The 16,162-nt window shown below is 53.5% G+C and overlaps 1 protein-coding gene across 10 annotated transcripts in view; it reads left to right on the forward strand.

Moving 5' to 3' along the window:
* Positions 1-16,162, forward strand: part of ZNF618 (zinc finger protein 618) — a 183,639-nt gene that overhangs the window by 89,330 nt on the left and 78,147 nt on the right. For all 10 annotated transcript variants that reach the window (XM_051842734.3, XM_089319570.1, XM_051842741.3 and 7 more), the window contains exon 2: positions 7,861-7,904. In XM_051842734.3, coding sequence (XP_051698694.2) covers positions 7,861-7,904 — 44 coding nt within the window. The remainder of the gene's footprint in view (positions 1-7,860; positions 7,905-16,162) is intronic.

A 16,162-nucleotide genomic window follows, 5' to 3' on the forward strand; every position in this document is an offset into this window, starting at 1 on the left:
AGGGGCCCAAGGACTTGGGCCATCTTCTTCTGCTTTCCCAGGCCATAGCAGAGAGCTGGATCCGAAGAAGAGCAGCTGGGACTAGAACCGGAGCCCACATGGGATGCCGGCACCGCAGGTGGAGGATTAACCTACAGCGCTACAGCGCCAGCCCCTGATTGCCTTCTTGATGCTTGACCTTGGAGAGCAAGGGCCTGGGGAGAGGCAAAAGGGCATCGTATCCAGGAGAAATGAAGACGCTGGACGTTTCTCGTGGGTTAGCCTTGGAGTTGCCGATGCCCCTGGCTCATCAGTAGCAGACCTGGCCTGGGGACGGTTCACATTGCTGTTCTCTGGAGCGCTGTGGCCACTCCACAGCAAATGAAAGGGGGACAGATCGGATCATTGTTCCTTCGTCCTCAGAACTGGAAGCTGCCAAGTCCGCGTGGAGGCCTGGGGTCTGGCCTGGGGGTCTGGTCAGGAGTCCCCTATGGGAGCCTTTGCTTCTGCAGAGGCGACGGCCATCAGAGAAAGCCATGGCCTCCAGTGGCTCAGTATGCAGGCTTCCCAGCTGGCCGCGATGGTGCCTTCTCTGCCTGGCACGCGGTGGGTGCTGCTGCCTGGCGCCCGGCCTGTGTGAGCTCCATTCACATCCGGGTTTTCTGTTGGCCCCGCTGAGTCTGAGCTCCGTGCTCGCTGCTCAAGCATCCCTCCCTCTCGAAGCCCTTCCTGGCCCTGCTGTCTCAGAGTCGCTCATGGAAGCCAGCCATTCCTCTGTGGAATGTGCATGCCGCGTGACCGTTACAGGTGGATATCCTAAGCCATGACGTCATCAGTGTGGCTCCCCCGCTGTTCTCTCTGCCTGTGTCCCCAGTGACTGTCCTGGTGCTCAGCACATAGTGGCCACTTATATAATAAATTCGTTGTTGTTACTGTAACCAGATATCTGAGACAGGCTAATTTTATGAAGAAAAGAGTTCACAGTTTGGGAGTTTAAAGTGCAAGATTGGATGAGGCCACTGGTGTGGTCTCTGGTGAGGGCCACGCGTGGGAGGAAGAGGCCGTGTGTGGAAACAGGAAGCCGGCGAGCGAGTCAGGGCTGCCTCTTAGAACCACTCATTCCAGGGAGGGTGCAGGGTGCTGGGAGAGCTGCCTCCCTCCCTCCCAAGGGCAGTGTCCTGCAGTGCTTCATGCCTGGCCAGTAGGCCCCACCTTTCCTCAAGCCTCCAACACATAACCCTTGGGGGAACCAGTCCAGCCAGAGCAAGGCATCCAGCATTGGCGAATGAGTGAGGCCCCATGTCTGGTTCATCTCAGGACCTGCCCTGCTCCCCCAGCGCCTGGTTCAGAACCACTTCTAGGGTGAACTCTAGAAATAGCTACAGAAAAGTGGCGCCCACCCGTGCGGGCTCCAGGTCTGTTCCCCCTGGATCTTCCCCCGGCAGCCTCCACCTACCTCTCAGGCATGGAAGCTGGGGTCGCCAGTGGCTTTGAGCAGAAACATGTTCAGTCTAGAAAGGAAATGCAAGATTAGAACTCAAGCCCCACGTGTTAAGAACCCATCGCTGAGAGCATTTAGAGGATGTTTTGTTTCCAAGGAGTGGGATCTTCTCTGTCACTTGCAAAGCTATTGTTCAGTATTGGCACAGTTCCTCCTAACAGGTGTTTTCCAGGAACACCTGGTGAATGAGGGCGGGACTCCCTGTGCCTGCGTTGAGTCCTAAGGGTTAAATAGGAGCCCAGTCCATCCACGTTGTTTGGGACCAGGTTAGGTGCACTGACTATAGGGATGGAAGGGCCAAGTGTGTAGAGGAATGGCCATGGACTTGGGCTGAGAAGGCGTGTTGTGTCCCGGCCAATTCCCTGGAACCACTGTGGGACCTTGGGCAAGTCAGTTGGCCCCTCTGGTGCTTGGTTAATTTACGGTCAGAGGGGCATGGTTAAATTGCAGGGTTGTTGGGAAAACAAGAGCCCGTCCAGTGCCTGGGCATCATGTTCTCATGGGCCAGAGATGCACTTCCATTCCTCGTGGTGCTGTGGCCCAAGAGTCTTTGGAATTTATTAGAGCTAACGTACTTACATATGAAATACCCATGTATTGGTGAATACAACCTTCATGTGAATTGATCACAACTTGGTGAGCTACAAGAATTCAGAGGCATCTAAAAAACTTCTCACTTCTCTCTGGGTTCCCCTTCATGCTTCCTGGCCCCCCGGGGTGCAGAGATGCCTGAGAAGTGCTGACCCCTGGGGATTCGGAATTGTCTTTGACACATAGTAGGTTTGCAAGAAAGACCCGCTGAGTAACTGAGTGATTGATTCTTAAGATCCATTGAGAGATTTCCTCCAGGTGGAATCGCCAGTGTGGGTCATCATTCATGAAACAACGTCATTGTCAGGGTTTCCTGGGAAGTCCTCAGAATGACCAGATTCCCCCGCCCTGTTTGCTGCCTGTTTGCCCTGTGCCAGGCCTGAGCTGGGTGCTGGAGACACGGCCGCGCCAGAGAGGCAGAGGAGGCCCAGGAGCAGCCGCGCCCCTCCTGGGGGATGGCAGGTGCTCCGGTGGCCCCAGACCCCTAGAGGAGTTGGTGGAAGGCACCAATGGCCGTGCCTTCCAGTGTTGGGAGAACAATGAACAGGGACAAATTAAATCACGTGGGGGAGGGGACGTCATTGAATTCTCCAGAGAGGAAGTGATTTTCATTGTGGTGGGGGAGGGAAAAGGCAAGATCCTAATGATGATACCTCTAGGAAAATGGGCGGCGAGGTCCAACCGGTGCGTGACCGGCCGAGGCGCCATCTTGGCCGTGGACGCTGTGTCCGCACAGGGCTGGGGGGCGCTGCAGCAGTGGCACCCCAGCCTCCCGGGCTGCCTTATCATAGAAAGGCATTTCATTCTTCGAGACCAGGCAGCCAGGACCCACGGAGCTGTTTTTCCTCCATTGTGCAAGCATGACAAATCATTAATTTTTGATTGATTTGCTTAGAATTATGGGCGCCCTAGCATTCTTTCCGCCGCCGAACAGCTGTATAACAAATGAATACATCAGTGTGCACAAAAGATTGGAGATCTAAGAGAAGCAATTACAGTGGCCACCCTCCCCCCACCCTCACCCCTTCCCGGGCAGGGGAGGGGGGAAATTTTTACCAGAAATTCCTCAAGTGGCTTTAAAAAAAAAAAAAAAGCCTTTTTATAATTGAATTAAATCTTTATCTCTCCATCTTGAGCTGCAGATTTCCAAACATATACCAGTTCCCCACACACGTGGGTTCCAGCCATCTAGGAGGAACCTTTAATCATGAAATTTCAACTTGTGAATTAAAACCAAAAGAAAAAAAATAGAAAAAAAAATTCTGCCCCTCCTTTTTTGCTTTTTCAAATTTTTTTTTTATTTTGGTCACTGCTATTCCTTTAAGATTTTGGAACCGTACCAGTGCACTAAATGTGACCTCCATAACTTTTAAATTAAGAATTTATGCTGGCTTGAAATTTATGAAATATTTCAGCATGAAAGAAAGCCTTTTTCCCTCAGGAAAATTGAGCAATAAATCACAGCACTGTGGATTTACTGCCCGAGAGCCAGCGAGAGATAGGATTTTTTTTTTTTTGCTTCATTCTGAAAAAAAAAAAAAAATGTAATCATATAAGACAGCTTAGCTGCTATCCTCCCACTCTCTAGAATTTTTAATTTCAGCTGTTTCTGCTTGGATTTATTTCCAATATTCCTGCTCGGCTTTTCAATTTCCTCAGTTATTAAATTTTAATTCAGTGCATTAGCATTTAAATTAAAAAAGGGTTTATTTTATCGAAATCGTTGGCCAGCCCCCATCCCGTAGCACACGAATTGCCTGTTTCTGCCATTTGCACAAAATGTGAAATGCAGCTAATGTCTTACAACTTACATTTGCACAAATTTAGAAATAAAATTTCTGGGTTTGGAATAATATTTTCTTTCCAAGAAAACCCTTAATAAGAGAATGGAAAAGAACAACTTAACATTCATTTGGGAGGGAAGAGGAGGGCTGAATGGAGCCAAAAATAGCCTTGCCCAGGTCCCAGAGAGAAGCTGGTGAGTAAGCAATGGGTGGGCTGGGTGCCGGTATGGGTGCTGGAGGCCTTGGGTGCCTGAACCCCAGCCACGTCAGAGGCAGAAGGAGGGCTCCCCGTGGGCCCTCCCCCCAACCACATTTCACTTGCCACAGCAGGGTCTGGTTAAGGTTGGTTCGGCCAAACGTAGAATGACACAGGTGACCGGAGCAGGGGCTGGGGGCGTGACCTGATTTAACCCTCTGCCCCCGCCTTTTAGCTGAGGTTCAAAGTGAGACTGAGACAGAGCAGGGCAAGAAGCTCCGTTCTCTAGGAACTCATCGTGCGGGGATGAAGATGCTGGCCCTGCAGCAGCCGTGGAGGCCGCCTGCCCCTGGCCTGTGCCTCGTGCTTCCCCTGCGTCCTGGTGTTCAGTGTTGGTCTGACGGAACCACTGCGGGTGGTCTGGGGGACCCGCTGGGTGCCCCCTTGCAGCCTAGGATCCTGAGCACTCAGGGAAGACCCATCATCCGGTCCCGCTGCCCCTGCGCGACTCGTTCAGCTGCCATGGACTCTTGTACCCGCCACTCTGTTTTTCTGTGCCTCAGTTTCTCTGCTGCAGTAAATGGCGGTTTTGACAGCTGTGTCTGGAGTCGTCAGAATCGCTGCATCCCAGCCCACACTCATTTAAGTTACCTTAACTAAGTCCCTCGCAGCCTTGTGAGCTAGGTTCTGGGATGAGTGTCTGGCCATTTTGCAGATGAGAAAACTGAGGGCTGGAAACTACAAGTGACTTCGTGATGATCACACAGTTAGAAAATGACGAAACCAGGACTGAACTCAGACCGTTGGACTCAGCCTGTGCCCTAAAACTTCAGTTCCCATTGAGAACCCATCAGATCACACTGGGTAAAGGTAAGTTTGTGGATGAGGTTGAGTCACTTGGACATTGCTAGTATTAGACGAGTTTGGCCCAAGAAAATGGCCGCATCGTCGTTGAATTGAACTCAGGAAGGATCGCTTCATGTTTCTGAGGACACGAAGCCAGCCTGTGTTGTGGGGGTCTCTACCTCGAGGATGGGCGCGCTCAGCTCTGTGAGCTTTGGCGACAGCTGGGGGAGCTGTTCTGTAATGTTCCGATTATGGTGGGACTGAAACAGAGGTGCCAACCACAGCCTGCCCAGGTGTGCACCTTCCTCCAAAGGCTGCAGTACCAAGTGTCACTACCACCTTCATCTCTCCCTCCAGTGCCTGCAGTACCCAACGCGACTACCACCTTTATCTCTTCCCCTAGTGGCTCCAGTACCAAGCACCACCTCCTCTCTGCTGAAAGATTTGTCTTGATAACTCTCTGAATATTTTTTCTTTATTTCTTAAATATGGTGGAAAAACTATCAGTGTTACTCTCCCAGTGAGGCAGAAGTATGGTCAACTCAGTAAAAAGAAACAAGGCGGCGGTTATTAGGAGTGCCTGAAACAGACTCTGCTGGCCTCCCGTGGCGTGTGCACTGCACTTGAGCTGGTCATCTTGGTGAATCTGGGAAGGAAAAGGACAAAAAAGATCACTTTAAAAAATGTGTAGGAACCCTTGGAATACACGCCCAGAGTTCAGTCCAGGAGGCGAAAGATCCTTTGGGAGTTCGTGATTTTGCAAGGCTCGCCGGCAGGACTTCCACCCGCTTCCCCTTCTGCCTCTGAAAGAACCTCAGCAGCTCCTGCCCTTAGCCCTGCAGTCAGGTGCTGAGGGTGCAAGAGAGAGGCTGCGGCTGATCCCATTCCTTTGCTCCCAGTGCGGTCACACCCAGACCGCCCCCTGCCTTCTGTCTCTTCCACTGCGGGAGGACAGGGGCGTCCTGTTTCTCCCTCCCTGCCTGCCTGCCCCTCACCTTTCCATCCCTGCCACGTGGGAAGGGGGCTCTCTGGTGCCACCCCTGGCACCCAGCAGGCTCTCCTGAATGTGGGCAGGGGATAAAGTACCCCTGAGCAGAGGGAGGGGCCTTCGGGGGTGACCCCGACCAGGGCTCGTAGCAACGCGACTCTCTTGATAAATGACTTAAGTTCTTTGATCTCATGCATCTTTACCTGTGAAATGGGGTATGTGTGTGTGTGTGTGTGTGCGCGCGCGCACCAGTGTGTCTGCGTGCATGTGTGTGTCTGTGTGCATGTGTGTGTGGTATTCTGTTGTGAAGGTGAAATGTCCACCCAGCAGTGCCTTGTGGGAAGTAGCCGGTACCCAGCAGAGTGCATGGCGTTGCCCACAGCGGGCCAGGCGGGACTAGGTATAGGCCAAGAGGGTGGAATGGGAGAACCAGGGCTGTCAGTTCTAGCTGCTGTCACTGTGTAGCACTGGGTGTCACTGGATTATCCCATTCTCTTAAAGAGTTGGAGATCTGACTTTTTTTTTTTTTGAGTGAAATACTTTTAGTTTTACATATTGCCACTTGGCTGGAATCAAAGTCTACTATCTGGTTTTGTCAGGTTGCAACTTTTTTTTTTTTTTTTAAGATATATTTATTTGTGTGAAACAGTTAACAGAAAGAAAGGGAGAGATGGAGATCTTCCATCCATTGGTTCACTCCCAAGATGGCTGCAAGAGGGCTGGGCCAGGCTGAAGCCAGGAGCCAGGAGCTTCAAGGTCTCGCATGTGGGTGCAGGGGCCCAAGCACTTGAGCCATCTCCCACTGTTTTTCTCAGGCCATTAGCAAGGAACAGGGTCGAAAGTGGAGCAGCCGGTACTTGAACTGGCGCCTTTATGGGATGCTGGTGTCGCAGGCGATGGCTTAACCTGCTGCCCTCAACCCTGGCCCTAGTTTGCAACTTCTTACAAGCACCCATCCAAAGGGAGTGCTGTTTTTATTTTGGGTCCTCTGTCCTTTATCCATAATCCTCAAATTCAAAAGGCTTGAAAACAACAAGATTTTGGTGCCCGGTGAAGCCGTGGAACGTGAGCCTGGGGAGATGTCCTGCCAGGGTTGCCTGTGCCTATGTATCACCACAGAAATATCGGGGTGCTTGATTACTGGGGGCTCCTCGGGCCCTTCTGGAGTTGTTTGAGCATGTAGGACATGCGTAGTGTTCTCTCCAGGGCTGGAAAAATTCTGAATTTGGACAGGAAACACGTGCCTGCGGTTTCAGACCTGCCGTGTTCTGACTGTGCCTCCGGGGAGTGCACACTGGCGCAGGAGCAGGCCCTGGGCGTTTTCCAATCTGCAGTCTCCTTTGGCTGTGGCATCCAGGGCCCCTTGAGCCCTGGCCCATGAGCCAGGTCCCCAGCAGTGGGGCATTTGGTCCGCAGGAGACTTGCGGCCACTCCTGCTGCACCCCGGGCTTCGGCCTCTGCATCTGGACCAGGATTTTATCATTTCTGAAAATTTCATGTGGCCAGCCTCATCAAACCCCATCCCCCACCCCAAATAAAAGAGATTAAGAGCCGGCACTCTCGGGCCTTCGCCTGTTCGTAGGGTGGGGGGGACAGAATATTTTAACATAATAGGATTTTCCCCCTCCGGTTGGTAGGAATAAATCTGCAGCTACTGTTTTATTGGAAATCCCAACTGAAAATAAAAATGGTGCAGTTCAGTCTCAGACTTAACTGGTTACTTCCTTCCCCCGGCCCGGTCCCTAGGGCTGTGCGGTTGCTGGGTTTGTGTGGCTAGCCGGTGCTCAGCTGGATTGGAAGGGCCAAGGAAATGGGGGTGAGGGGAGGTACCGCGACGACTCCTTCCTGCTGGGGGCAGGTTTTCCGAGGCTGGCAGCAGCGTTCCGAATCTGGTGCCCGCGGGAGCTTGGTGGGGTGGCTGTGGGTAGAAGTGTGTGTCGTTCCCTTGGCTGATGTGTTCGGGTTTCCTTTGCAGGCTGACGGAGCCAGTGCGGCCGGAAGGAAAAGTACCGCGAGCAGGTACAGTCCCCTCCCGTCCCCTCCCCCGCCCCCCACCTGCACCTGCTCCCCAACCCCTTCTCCCTGGGGAAAGGAGGGACAGGGCAGGCCAGCTGTTTGCTGAGGAGTCACCACACCCAGAGGATGTGAGGCCTTAGACAGCACCTGTGACAGCGATCCAAGGATGAGGACCAGGTCCTGAGCAGGCCATGGGCCACTCATGTCGGAGAGCACTCAGAGGTGAAGCGCAACTCCTGGGCTTGCGGCCCAGCCCAGCTGTTGGGCTCTGGACCCCAGCCAGCTCCATCCCACTGTGGAATTGGTTGGCCCATGCACTTTAGTTGAGTGTTCATCCCTGTGAACCAGTCACTCCCCAGGCAAGGAGGATGGAGCACCCTGATGAGCCAGACCCTGAGTTTGTCCTCGCCTTTGAAACCAGCAGGCGATGTGGGGAGGGGAGGTCCCGGAAGGCGAGCTGAGCTATTTCTACAAAGAAGGAAGAGCACTCTCAGGCAGGCCCAGGCTGTGGGGGCATGAGGGTCACCCCAGGTGGCACAGGTAGGTGCTTGGTGAACATTGGCACCCATGCTGCCACGGTTCTGTTGGATAGAGCAGGGCTGGGGTGGCCACAGGACATTTGTTTGGGGCACTGGATGCAGGAGGAAGGCAGGAGACAGACAGACTGTGGACCAGGCTTTAGGGTCACCTCCTGGAGGTGAGGGTCGGAGTGTGAAGCCAAGCAGAAGGACCTGCCCTTTTGCCTGTGGAACTCTGGTCCTTAAAAATGTTGATTTTTTTTTTTTTTGGTGGGAAAAAGGTGTTCTTTGCGTAGCCAAATAAATTCAGAAGACAGCAAGTTAAGCCAAGTCAAAGAGGTGTCTTTGCTGTGGCACTTTTCAGAGCCTTTCACGTATTAGTGTGCAAGCTAGGGAGCCCCTCGGGGTCAGGGCCGGGGGCGGGGGGAATGCTCTGTTTCTTGCACTCACTTGGCCAGGGGACCCTTGTGTGGAAGTGAGTCCACTGAGCACGTGTGCCTGCGAAACCCTGGAGAGCTGCTGCAGTTTGTGAGCGGAGCAGCGGTTCAGGAACATCGCCTGGCACCTGCTAGTGGGGTGGATTGGAAGTGGGTAAAAGGGCCGGGAGACCAGGCTGGAGGTCCCAGCCCTGCCCTCGGCTCAGCATAGCCTGGCAAATGCTCTTTTTTTTTTTTTTTTTTTTTTTAAAATTTATTTGACAGATAGAGTTAGTGAGAGAGAGAGACAGAGAGAAAGGTCTTCCTTTTCCATTGGTTCACCCCACAAATGGCTGCTACCGATCCGAAGCCAGGAGCCAGGTGCTTCCTCCTGGTCTCCCATGCAGGTGTAGGGCCCAAGCACTTGGGCCATCCTCCAATGCCTTCCCAGGCCACAGCAGAGAGCTGGACTGGAAGAGGAGCAACCGGGACTAGAATCTGGTGCCCACATGGGATGCTGGTGCCACAGGAGGAAGATTAACCAAGTGAGCCACGGTGCCGGCCCTGTGGCAAATGCTCTTGCCACGAGCCGAGTCCTCCTCCGTCTCTCTCGTCTCCATTCAGCCTTCTACTCAGAGCAGCACTCCCCGATCTCCCTGTCCAAAGTCCCCAGTGCCCTGGCCTGTGGCCTCTGTAGCCTGTCTACACCCGCAGTTGTCCCATTCATTTGTGTACCCTTTTTCTGTCCCTCCTCCAGTGCCAGCTCCATGGGGCAGGGACTGCACCTGTCATGGGGGGTGCATTGCTGGGGACCCGAGCCCACGTGAGCCCCTGATCACCATTTACAGGGTGGTAGTTCCACATGAGAAGGGGGAAGGTGTGGCCACACTGGAGGGTCAGAACCCAGACTGGTGATGCCTGGAAAGGCTTCTTGGATCAGAAAGTGGGAACCGGAGGGGCCTGGTGTTTGTCTAGCCCACCCTCTCGTTATACCCAGCGGGTGACTGGGGGCTGTGGGAGGAAAGGCCTGCTCACAGTCTTGTGTTGCGTGAGTGACCTTGAACCTGCCAGAGCCCGGCTTCCTCTGCTCAGCCCCACTGTGCTCAAGCTAGGGTCCAGCCAGCCTCTGCTGGGTCCCTGCCGCGTGTGTTGAGCACCTGTGGTGGTAGACCCAGCACTGAACGGAGACAAACCTCACCCACCCCTCATCCTTCTCAGGGGGTTGTGGTCCTGCCTGCTCTGATGCAGGCCTCTCTCCCACACCAGGGTCCCTGGTGATCATAGCCAGAGCGCCGCAGTGTTAGTTCCCATAGCTCTGAGTTGTGCATTATCAGCCCCAGGCTGCAGTTGGTGAGAGAAGAGTGCTGAGATTGATTAGAGATGCCTGCCCGGTCAGGGGAGGAAGAGAATGGCATGTGTGCATTTACAGTCAGTCTTTAGAAGGTTCATGGAAAATGTGGATCATGAAAAAAACTGCATGCTTTTTGAAATTCTTTGCAGCAAGATAACCATACTGTTTAATCCCATTTCCCGTGAACTTGTATCTGGTCCCCTTGACTAGCCTTTCGCTGTGTCACATATGCTCAGTGGCGGGGCCCCCTGTTGTCACCGTGGCATCAGATCAGACACCCACATGCCCACACATCAGATCACATGCCTGCAAGGGCCAGCCCACACCTTGGAGCCGTGTGAGACGTGTGGTGTAAAGACAAGATTTCAAGTAACACTGACTACTGAGTGAGTGATTTACAGCTATTAATTTATTAATACAGCTATTAATTTATTATTTACAGCTATTAATTAATTAGTTCCATGGACTCACAATGGCAAAGGCACTCATTATTCCCACTTTACAGATGAAGAAGCTGAGATACACAGAGGTTTGTGGGCCTGGGGCTGCCTGAGTGGAAGGAAGAGTGGAGCCCGAGGCCCACCCAAGCCTTCACTGACTTACAGGAGCCTGTGAGGTGTCCCCGGGCTGTGTGGGCTGGGGCCTGTCACGAAGCAGGTAGGAGCTCCGAGGAGCTCATGGGTGGGTGTCTGTGGGTTCTGGGATAAAAGCTAATAGCATCCTCGGAAAATCCACACACACCACGAAGGCACTCCAAAACGTGGTGGAAATGGACTTAAAAGTTAGGTTTAGTCTGGTGTAAGAGAATTTGGAAATCTGTGCAGAGCTTTTTCATAATAAGCATTTTTTCATTAAGTTTTTGAAACTTGCCTGCTTGGATTTCAATTTTTTGCACCAAAATAAACTTTAAAATCTTTCTTTCCCTGAATGGCCCCAGGCCAGACCCGGACCAAAGCTGGGAACTCAGCCCACCCCATGTGGGAGACAGGAACCCGATTCCTTGAGCCGTCACCACAGCCTTCCAGGGTCTGCATTAGCAGCAAGCCGGAGCTGGGAGCCGGAGCTGGAACTCAAACTCTTAAAACTTACCTTGTAATTCCGTTTGTCCTGGAACTTTTCAAGTGCCCTCACGTACACCGTAGTGTGATGGCTTGATGTTCAGCTCGAGAGGTGGCTGATGTGTCCCACGCCAGGAGCACCGTTGTGGTGGGTGGCCTTGGCTGACCAGTGAACCTGACCCTGGCCAGGGGGTTTCTGACAGTCAGACACATTGTGGATTCGCAGAGCTCCCTCCGTCTCGGTTTCAGGTGGAGAAGGAAAACTCCTAACACTCTCCAAGGTCAGAATTAGCCTGGACAGGCTCGGGTGGGAATGACCTTGAAGGACCTCCAGCCCTCGCACACAGGCCGCTGCTCCCAGCGGTTGCACCGCCAGCGCTCTTATTACACCAGGGTCTGCTTTCATCCCAGCGCCTTCCTCTTGGCCTGGAACGCACAGTTTCGTTATTTCTCCAGAGGGCCTCTGGCTAAACCCCAAAACCAACAGCACAGGCTGCTGAGGAATTAGTGTTCAATTGAGGGGGACGAGGAGAGCTGGTGTTGCTGAACCTAAGAAACACCCGAATGTGGTTTGGTTTACTTCCCTGTAACCCAACCTGGGTCGATTTAACAAGACCAGTGATCCCGGCACTCAAGGTTAACGCGGCCCTGGCGTGCAGGTCGCAAATCACAGACATGACCGCAGCCAAGCCTCGCTCGCGCTGACGGGCGTGGGGCTGCGGGGCCTTCGCTGTGGAAAATTCTAAAGGAAATGCAGCCTTTATCATAATCAAGTAAGTGCCGTCACGGGCCTGTGGCAGTGAAGAGTTGTGCTTTTTCTCCTTGGTCAGCTGGGAGTTTGTGCAGAGCTGGAAGGATTCTGTAGATAACCTGGTCCAACCCGTTGATGGTGCCGATAAGGAAGCTGGGAATAGAAGCAGTTCAGGAACTCGTTTGTCTGTGGCCTGAGAGGGAACAGGATCTTGTAGATGGAGAGAAAGAGAAGAAAGCCAAGTCTCGTTCATTCATTCCACAAATACTTACTGAGTGCCGACTATGCGTCAGGCACTGTGTCAGGTGCTGGAGCAGCACCAGGGAGCAGAACACCACCACGGCCTGCTGATAGTCTGGTAAGAATGGAGCAGATGTAATCAACACACAAAGTCTGTGCTTGTCCCATGGCTAACAAGCGCCAGTGGGTGGGGGTGGGGGGACTAGAGAGACGAGGAGCACTGGAGAGGGCTTTGCAATTTGGGTGGTCACGAAAGGCATTGCTAGGAAGGTGACCCTAGGAGAAGCACCCAACGGTGGTGAGGGTCTGAGCCAAGCAGTCATTTGGGGGGAGGGTGTTTGAGGCGAGAGAACAGCAGGTGCAAGGGTCCTGAGGCCAGAGCATGTCCATTGCATTGGAGCAGCAGCAAGGAGAGCCCTCAAAGACAGCCCTCAGGACTTCCTGACCCATGCGAGATCAGGAAGTGGCACATCAGAGTAGTGGCACAATGTGATTTGGTTTTAAAAGGATCATTCTGGCAGCCAGCAGACTAGGCAGCAGGGCAAGACGTTACTGTGGTGTGGCGAGGGCTCAGGACGGTGGGATCTTGTAAACAGCCTTCGAGGTAGGTTTCTGCAGAGCTGACGACTCCCTTTCAGCAAGGGATTGCATGCAACCTGCATCCAAATCACGCAGCCTCCCGCTGGTCCTAGGACAGACAGCCACCCCTCCCCCCCGGGCCCTCGTTCCCTGATCTGCCCTTCTGCCCTTGCCCTGCGTGCTGGCCTTCTCCCTGGCCTTGCCCAGGGTCCAGCAGCTTAGCCCCAGAGCAGGAGCACCCAGGCAGCTGGGTTCAGATCCATTGCCTGGCATCCTGACATGGGGCTAGTTTCCCGACCCATCTTTGTTTCCTCGTCTGCACAGTGGGAATATTAGCACGTCTGTAGTGTTGTCCTTGAGGATCAAGTGTGATAATACATAGTCCCACAGCAGGTGTTCGATAAGCATTTCTTTTTATCCCCACGGTGTTGGGTTCCAGTTCCCAGGAGCAGGTAACAGAGCCTGGGCGTTGGAAAGAGGGCGGGAGGTGGAGGATGGAGCCTGTGTTTGGTGGGCGCCTACCCCGATGCCCTGGCTGTGTCACCCATACCTTGTGGATCGTCTCAGCGGGCCTCTGAGTGAGTGGCTGGTTTCCCTCTTTTTTGGTGGGAACTAAGGAGAGGACTCGGCCAAGGCTACTCGAGTAGTAAAATGGCTTTGGGTCCAGCTGAGTCGTCACCTCATGGTTTGTCACCAGTGGACCATTTAATCTGGTGGCCGCAGTGGGCAGCCCCATAATTATCCTCTAAGTAGCATCTTCTAGGTTAACATTGCAGTTTTCAGTATGAGAACAAGAACAGCCCTAAGCCCATGAATTTCATTGACATCAAGTTCATGGGTTGGTCAGAGCTGGTCAGTGCATGGCATGAATTACTGGGGATCAGGAGACCCCTCCCAAGCTTAGCGTTGTGTCCACGAGTGGAGCTCAGACACGATTCCTAGAGTTGTGTGTCTTCACCCTGCCAAGCCCTGGGTCCACAGAAGTCATCCTGGTTTGGGTGGACAGCGTTCACTCGGCGCTTGTTGTCCACCTGACCCTGTACATAGAGCAGATTGTGCACGGTTCACCCCCAGGCTTTGCCGTGCCCCCTGGACACCGCTGCACAAATGCAAACCACAGCTCACATCCGTCACAGTCTGGGGGTCACTTTTGGCAGAGGGCGCTAGAGTTTGGGGTGGTCATGGGGGTCTTCCAGGGAAGCTCTGCTCCTCTTGCCCAGCGGGAGTGTCCCACGTGTGCTCCTAGAGCAAAGCCATGCCGATGCACCTGTGGTCATTGGTCCAGAGCACTCCCAGTCATCTGGCCCCGTCCCAGAGGCGCTGGCCTGGGGCTTCACTGGGAGGCGCTTCATGGCCCCTGGTTGGAGAAGCCCGAGGACTTCCCACGACCTCAGCACCCTGGTCAGTGAAGCGAAACTGCTCACCCCTGGCTGAGCTCCCTCCTCCAAGTCCACCTTCCTGGTCACTGCCGCCTGTCCCTCGTGTAGGGGCCTGGCAGCCCCGTCCCCCGTCCTCCCTCCCCCGCCGCACCCACCCCTGCTGCTGCGTTCCTAGGCCTGATCAGTCATCTTCTGCTTTTGTTCATGGTTTTCCATGAATGGCCTGGAAGTGGATCTTCCTCATAGCTTGACCCGATGTCACGTTTTCTCTGGCGAGTGCCCCATTGGGATGAGAGAAGGGAGGGGACATTTATGGAGTCCTTGCCACGTGCAGGTGGAGCAGTCCCTAGCCCAGAAATCTGAACGGCTCCAAATCGGAAACTTTATTGTACCAACGTAACACCATGAGTGGCAAATTCCACGCCGTGAAATTTTGTTTCATGCATAAAATTAGTAAAAATAGTGTAAAAAATTACCTGTGGCTGTGTATATAGATGCATATGAATTTCGTTCTGTAGACATGGGTCCCCATTCCCAAAATGTCTCATTGTGTATATGTAGTTATTCCAAAATCTGAAGAAGAAAAAAACCTGAAACCTGACAGCCTTCTGGTCCCAGACGTTTCCAAAAGGGCTGCTCACCCTGTGTGTGGCCCCTGCTGGGCGCTTACAGACCTCTGAGCACAGGGAGGTGCAGGCAGAGCTGGGAGCCTCCAGTTGTCCTCCCCAAATGCCTTGTGAGAACTGGACCATGTGGTTAGCAGAGTCGGGTTCTTGTGTGCCACCAGCAGTGAGCCAGAGGGCTGGGTGTTCCCCGCAGAGTGCTGTGGACACAGCTGGCTGGGCACAGGCCCCCGTCTGTCACCTGCTAGTCTTAAGGGCTGGTGGCTGGAGGGTGCAGGGAGGCCGCCACGGCAGGAGGGGGAATGAGACCTTAGCAGGGGCTGGGCCATCAGCTGCTGGTGATGGAGGAAGTGGCCAGAGGGCAGGGCCATCAGACAGTGAGGGAAGGGGGTGGCTGGTGCGTCACAGCCTGCACAGGCAATGAGCGAGGTGGACAGGAGCAGTGTTTACCCATGTGTATGTGTCCAGCATGGGAGTGTAGGGATGGCCTCACCCCTCCTTGGACCAGCTGCCTGCCCTCCGGAGGGTAGAGTAGGCGTGGGCCCTTTGCTGCCCTCTTGTTCCCACCTGCCCGTTGAGGCGACACTGCCTGGATGAGGCGTCCTGGGTTGGGGGGTGGGGGTAGTTCCTGAGCTGTGGGAGCACCTGTCTCTACCAGTCCCAAATGACGCCACAGCCAGACTCATTGGAAAATGGCAGTAGCGTGTTTTGAAAATGCTGTTGACAGTAATTCTTTTTAATGACCCAGTCCAGCCTCCCACGTGCCCTGACACCTGCAAGAGAAGGTTCCAGCTCCCGGCGGAAAGCCTCTGCCTGCGAGACGTAGCTGTTGGAGTTTGTGGCCGGTTGGGGTTGCCCTAGGCTCTTGCTCTCCCCCTCCCCACTTTAGGTGTCAGTGAACCAGGAATTGGCCCTCAGCTTTCCCATCTTAACTCTGCCCCCGCTGAGGTGCAGTGTTACGCAGCGTTGTGGCTGGCACCATACATTGGAAAAGAAAAAACTAAGTGCCTATAAGTTTATCTCAAACTAATCATATATGTATGCATTGCATGTTATCTTGGATTTCTAGACTGTTAAGAGTTGTTTAATAGGTTAATAGTTTTCATCTATTAATCTCATTCTTTTCAATTTGACTGTTTATTAAAATATTTCAGGGATACATGACACAAATGGAAGTGCAGAGAATTTGGAGGGTTATTAAGGAACAGGTGGTGCAGTGAGGGTTTGAAAGCCCTGGAGATGCAGGAAGCGCAGGCAGGTGTCGATCCTGGCTTCTCCCTCTCCCTTGGCCTTCCCAGCCGCTGGGGAAGCTGTGACCGTTCCCCCATTGTGGTTGCTGTTCTTGT

This window comes from Oryctolagus cuniculus, chromosome 1, assembly GCF_051225735.1.
Source record: "Oryctolagus cuniculus isolate XC-2025 breed Fujian yellow rabbit chromosome 1, ASM5122573v1, whole genome shotgun sequence".
NCBI classification, from domain to species: Eukaryota; Metazoa; Chordata; class Mammalia; order Lagomorpha; family Leporidae; genus Oryctolagus; species Oryctolagus cuniculus.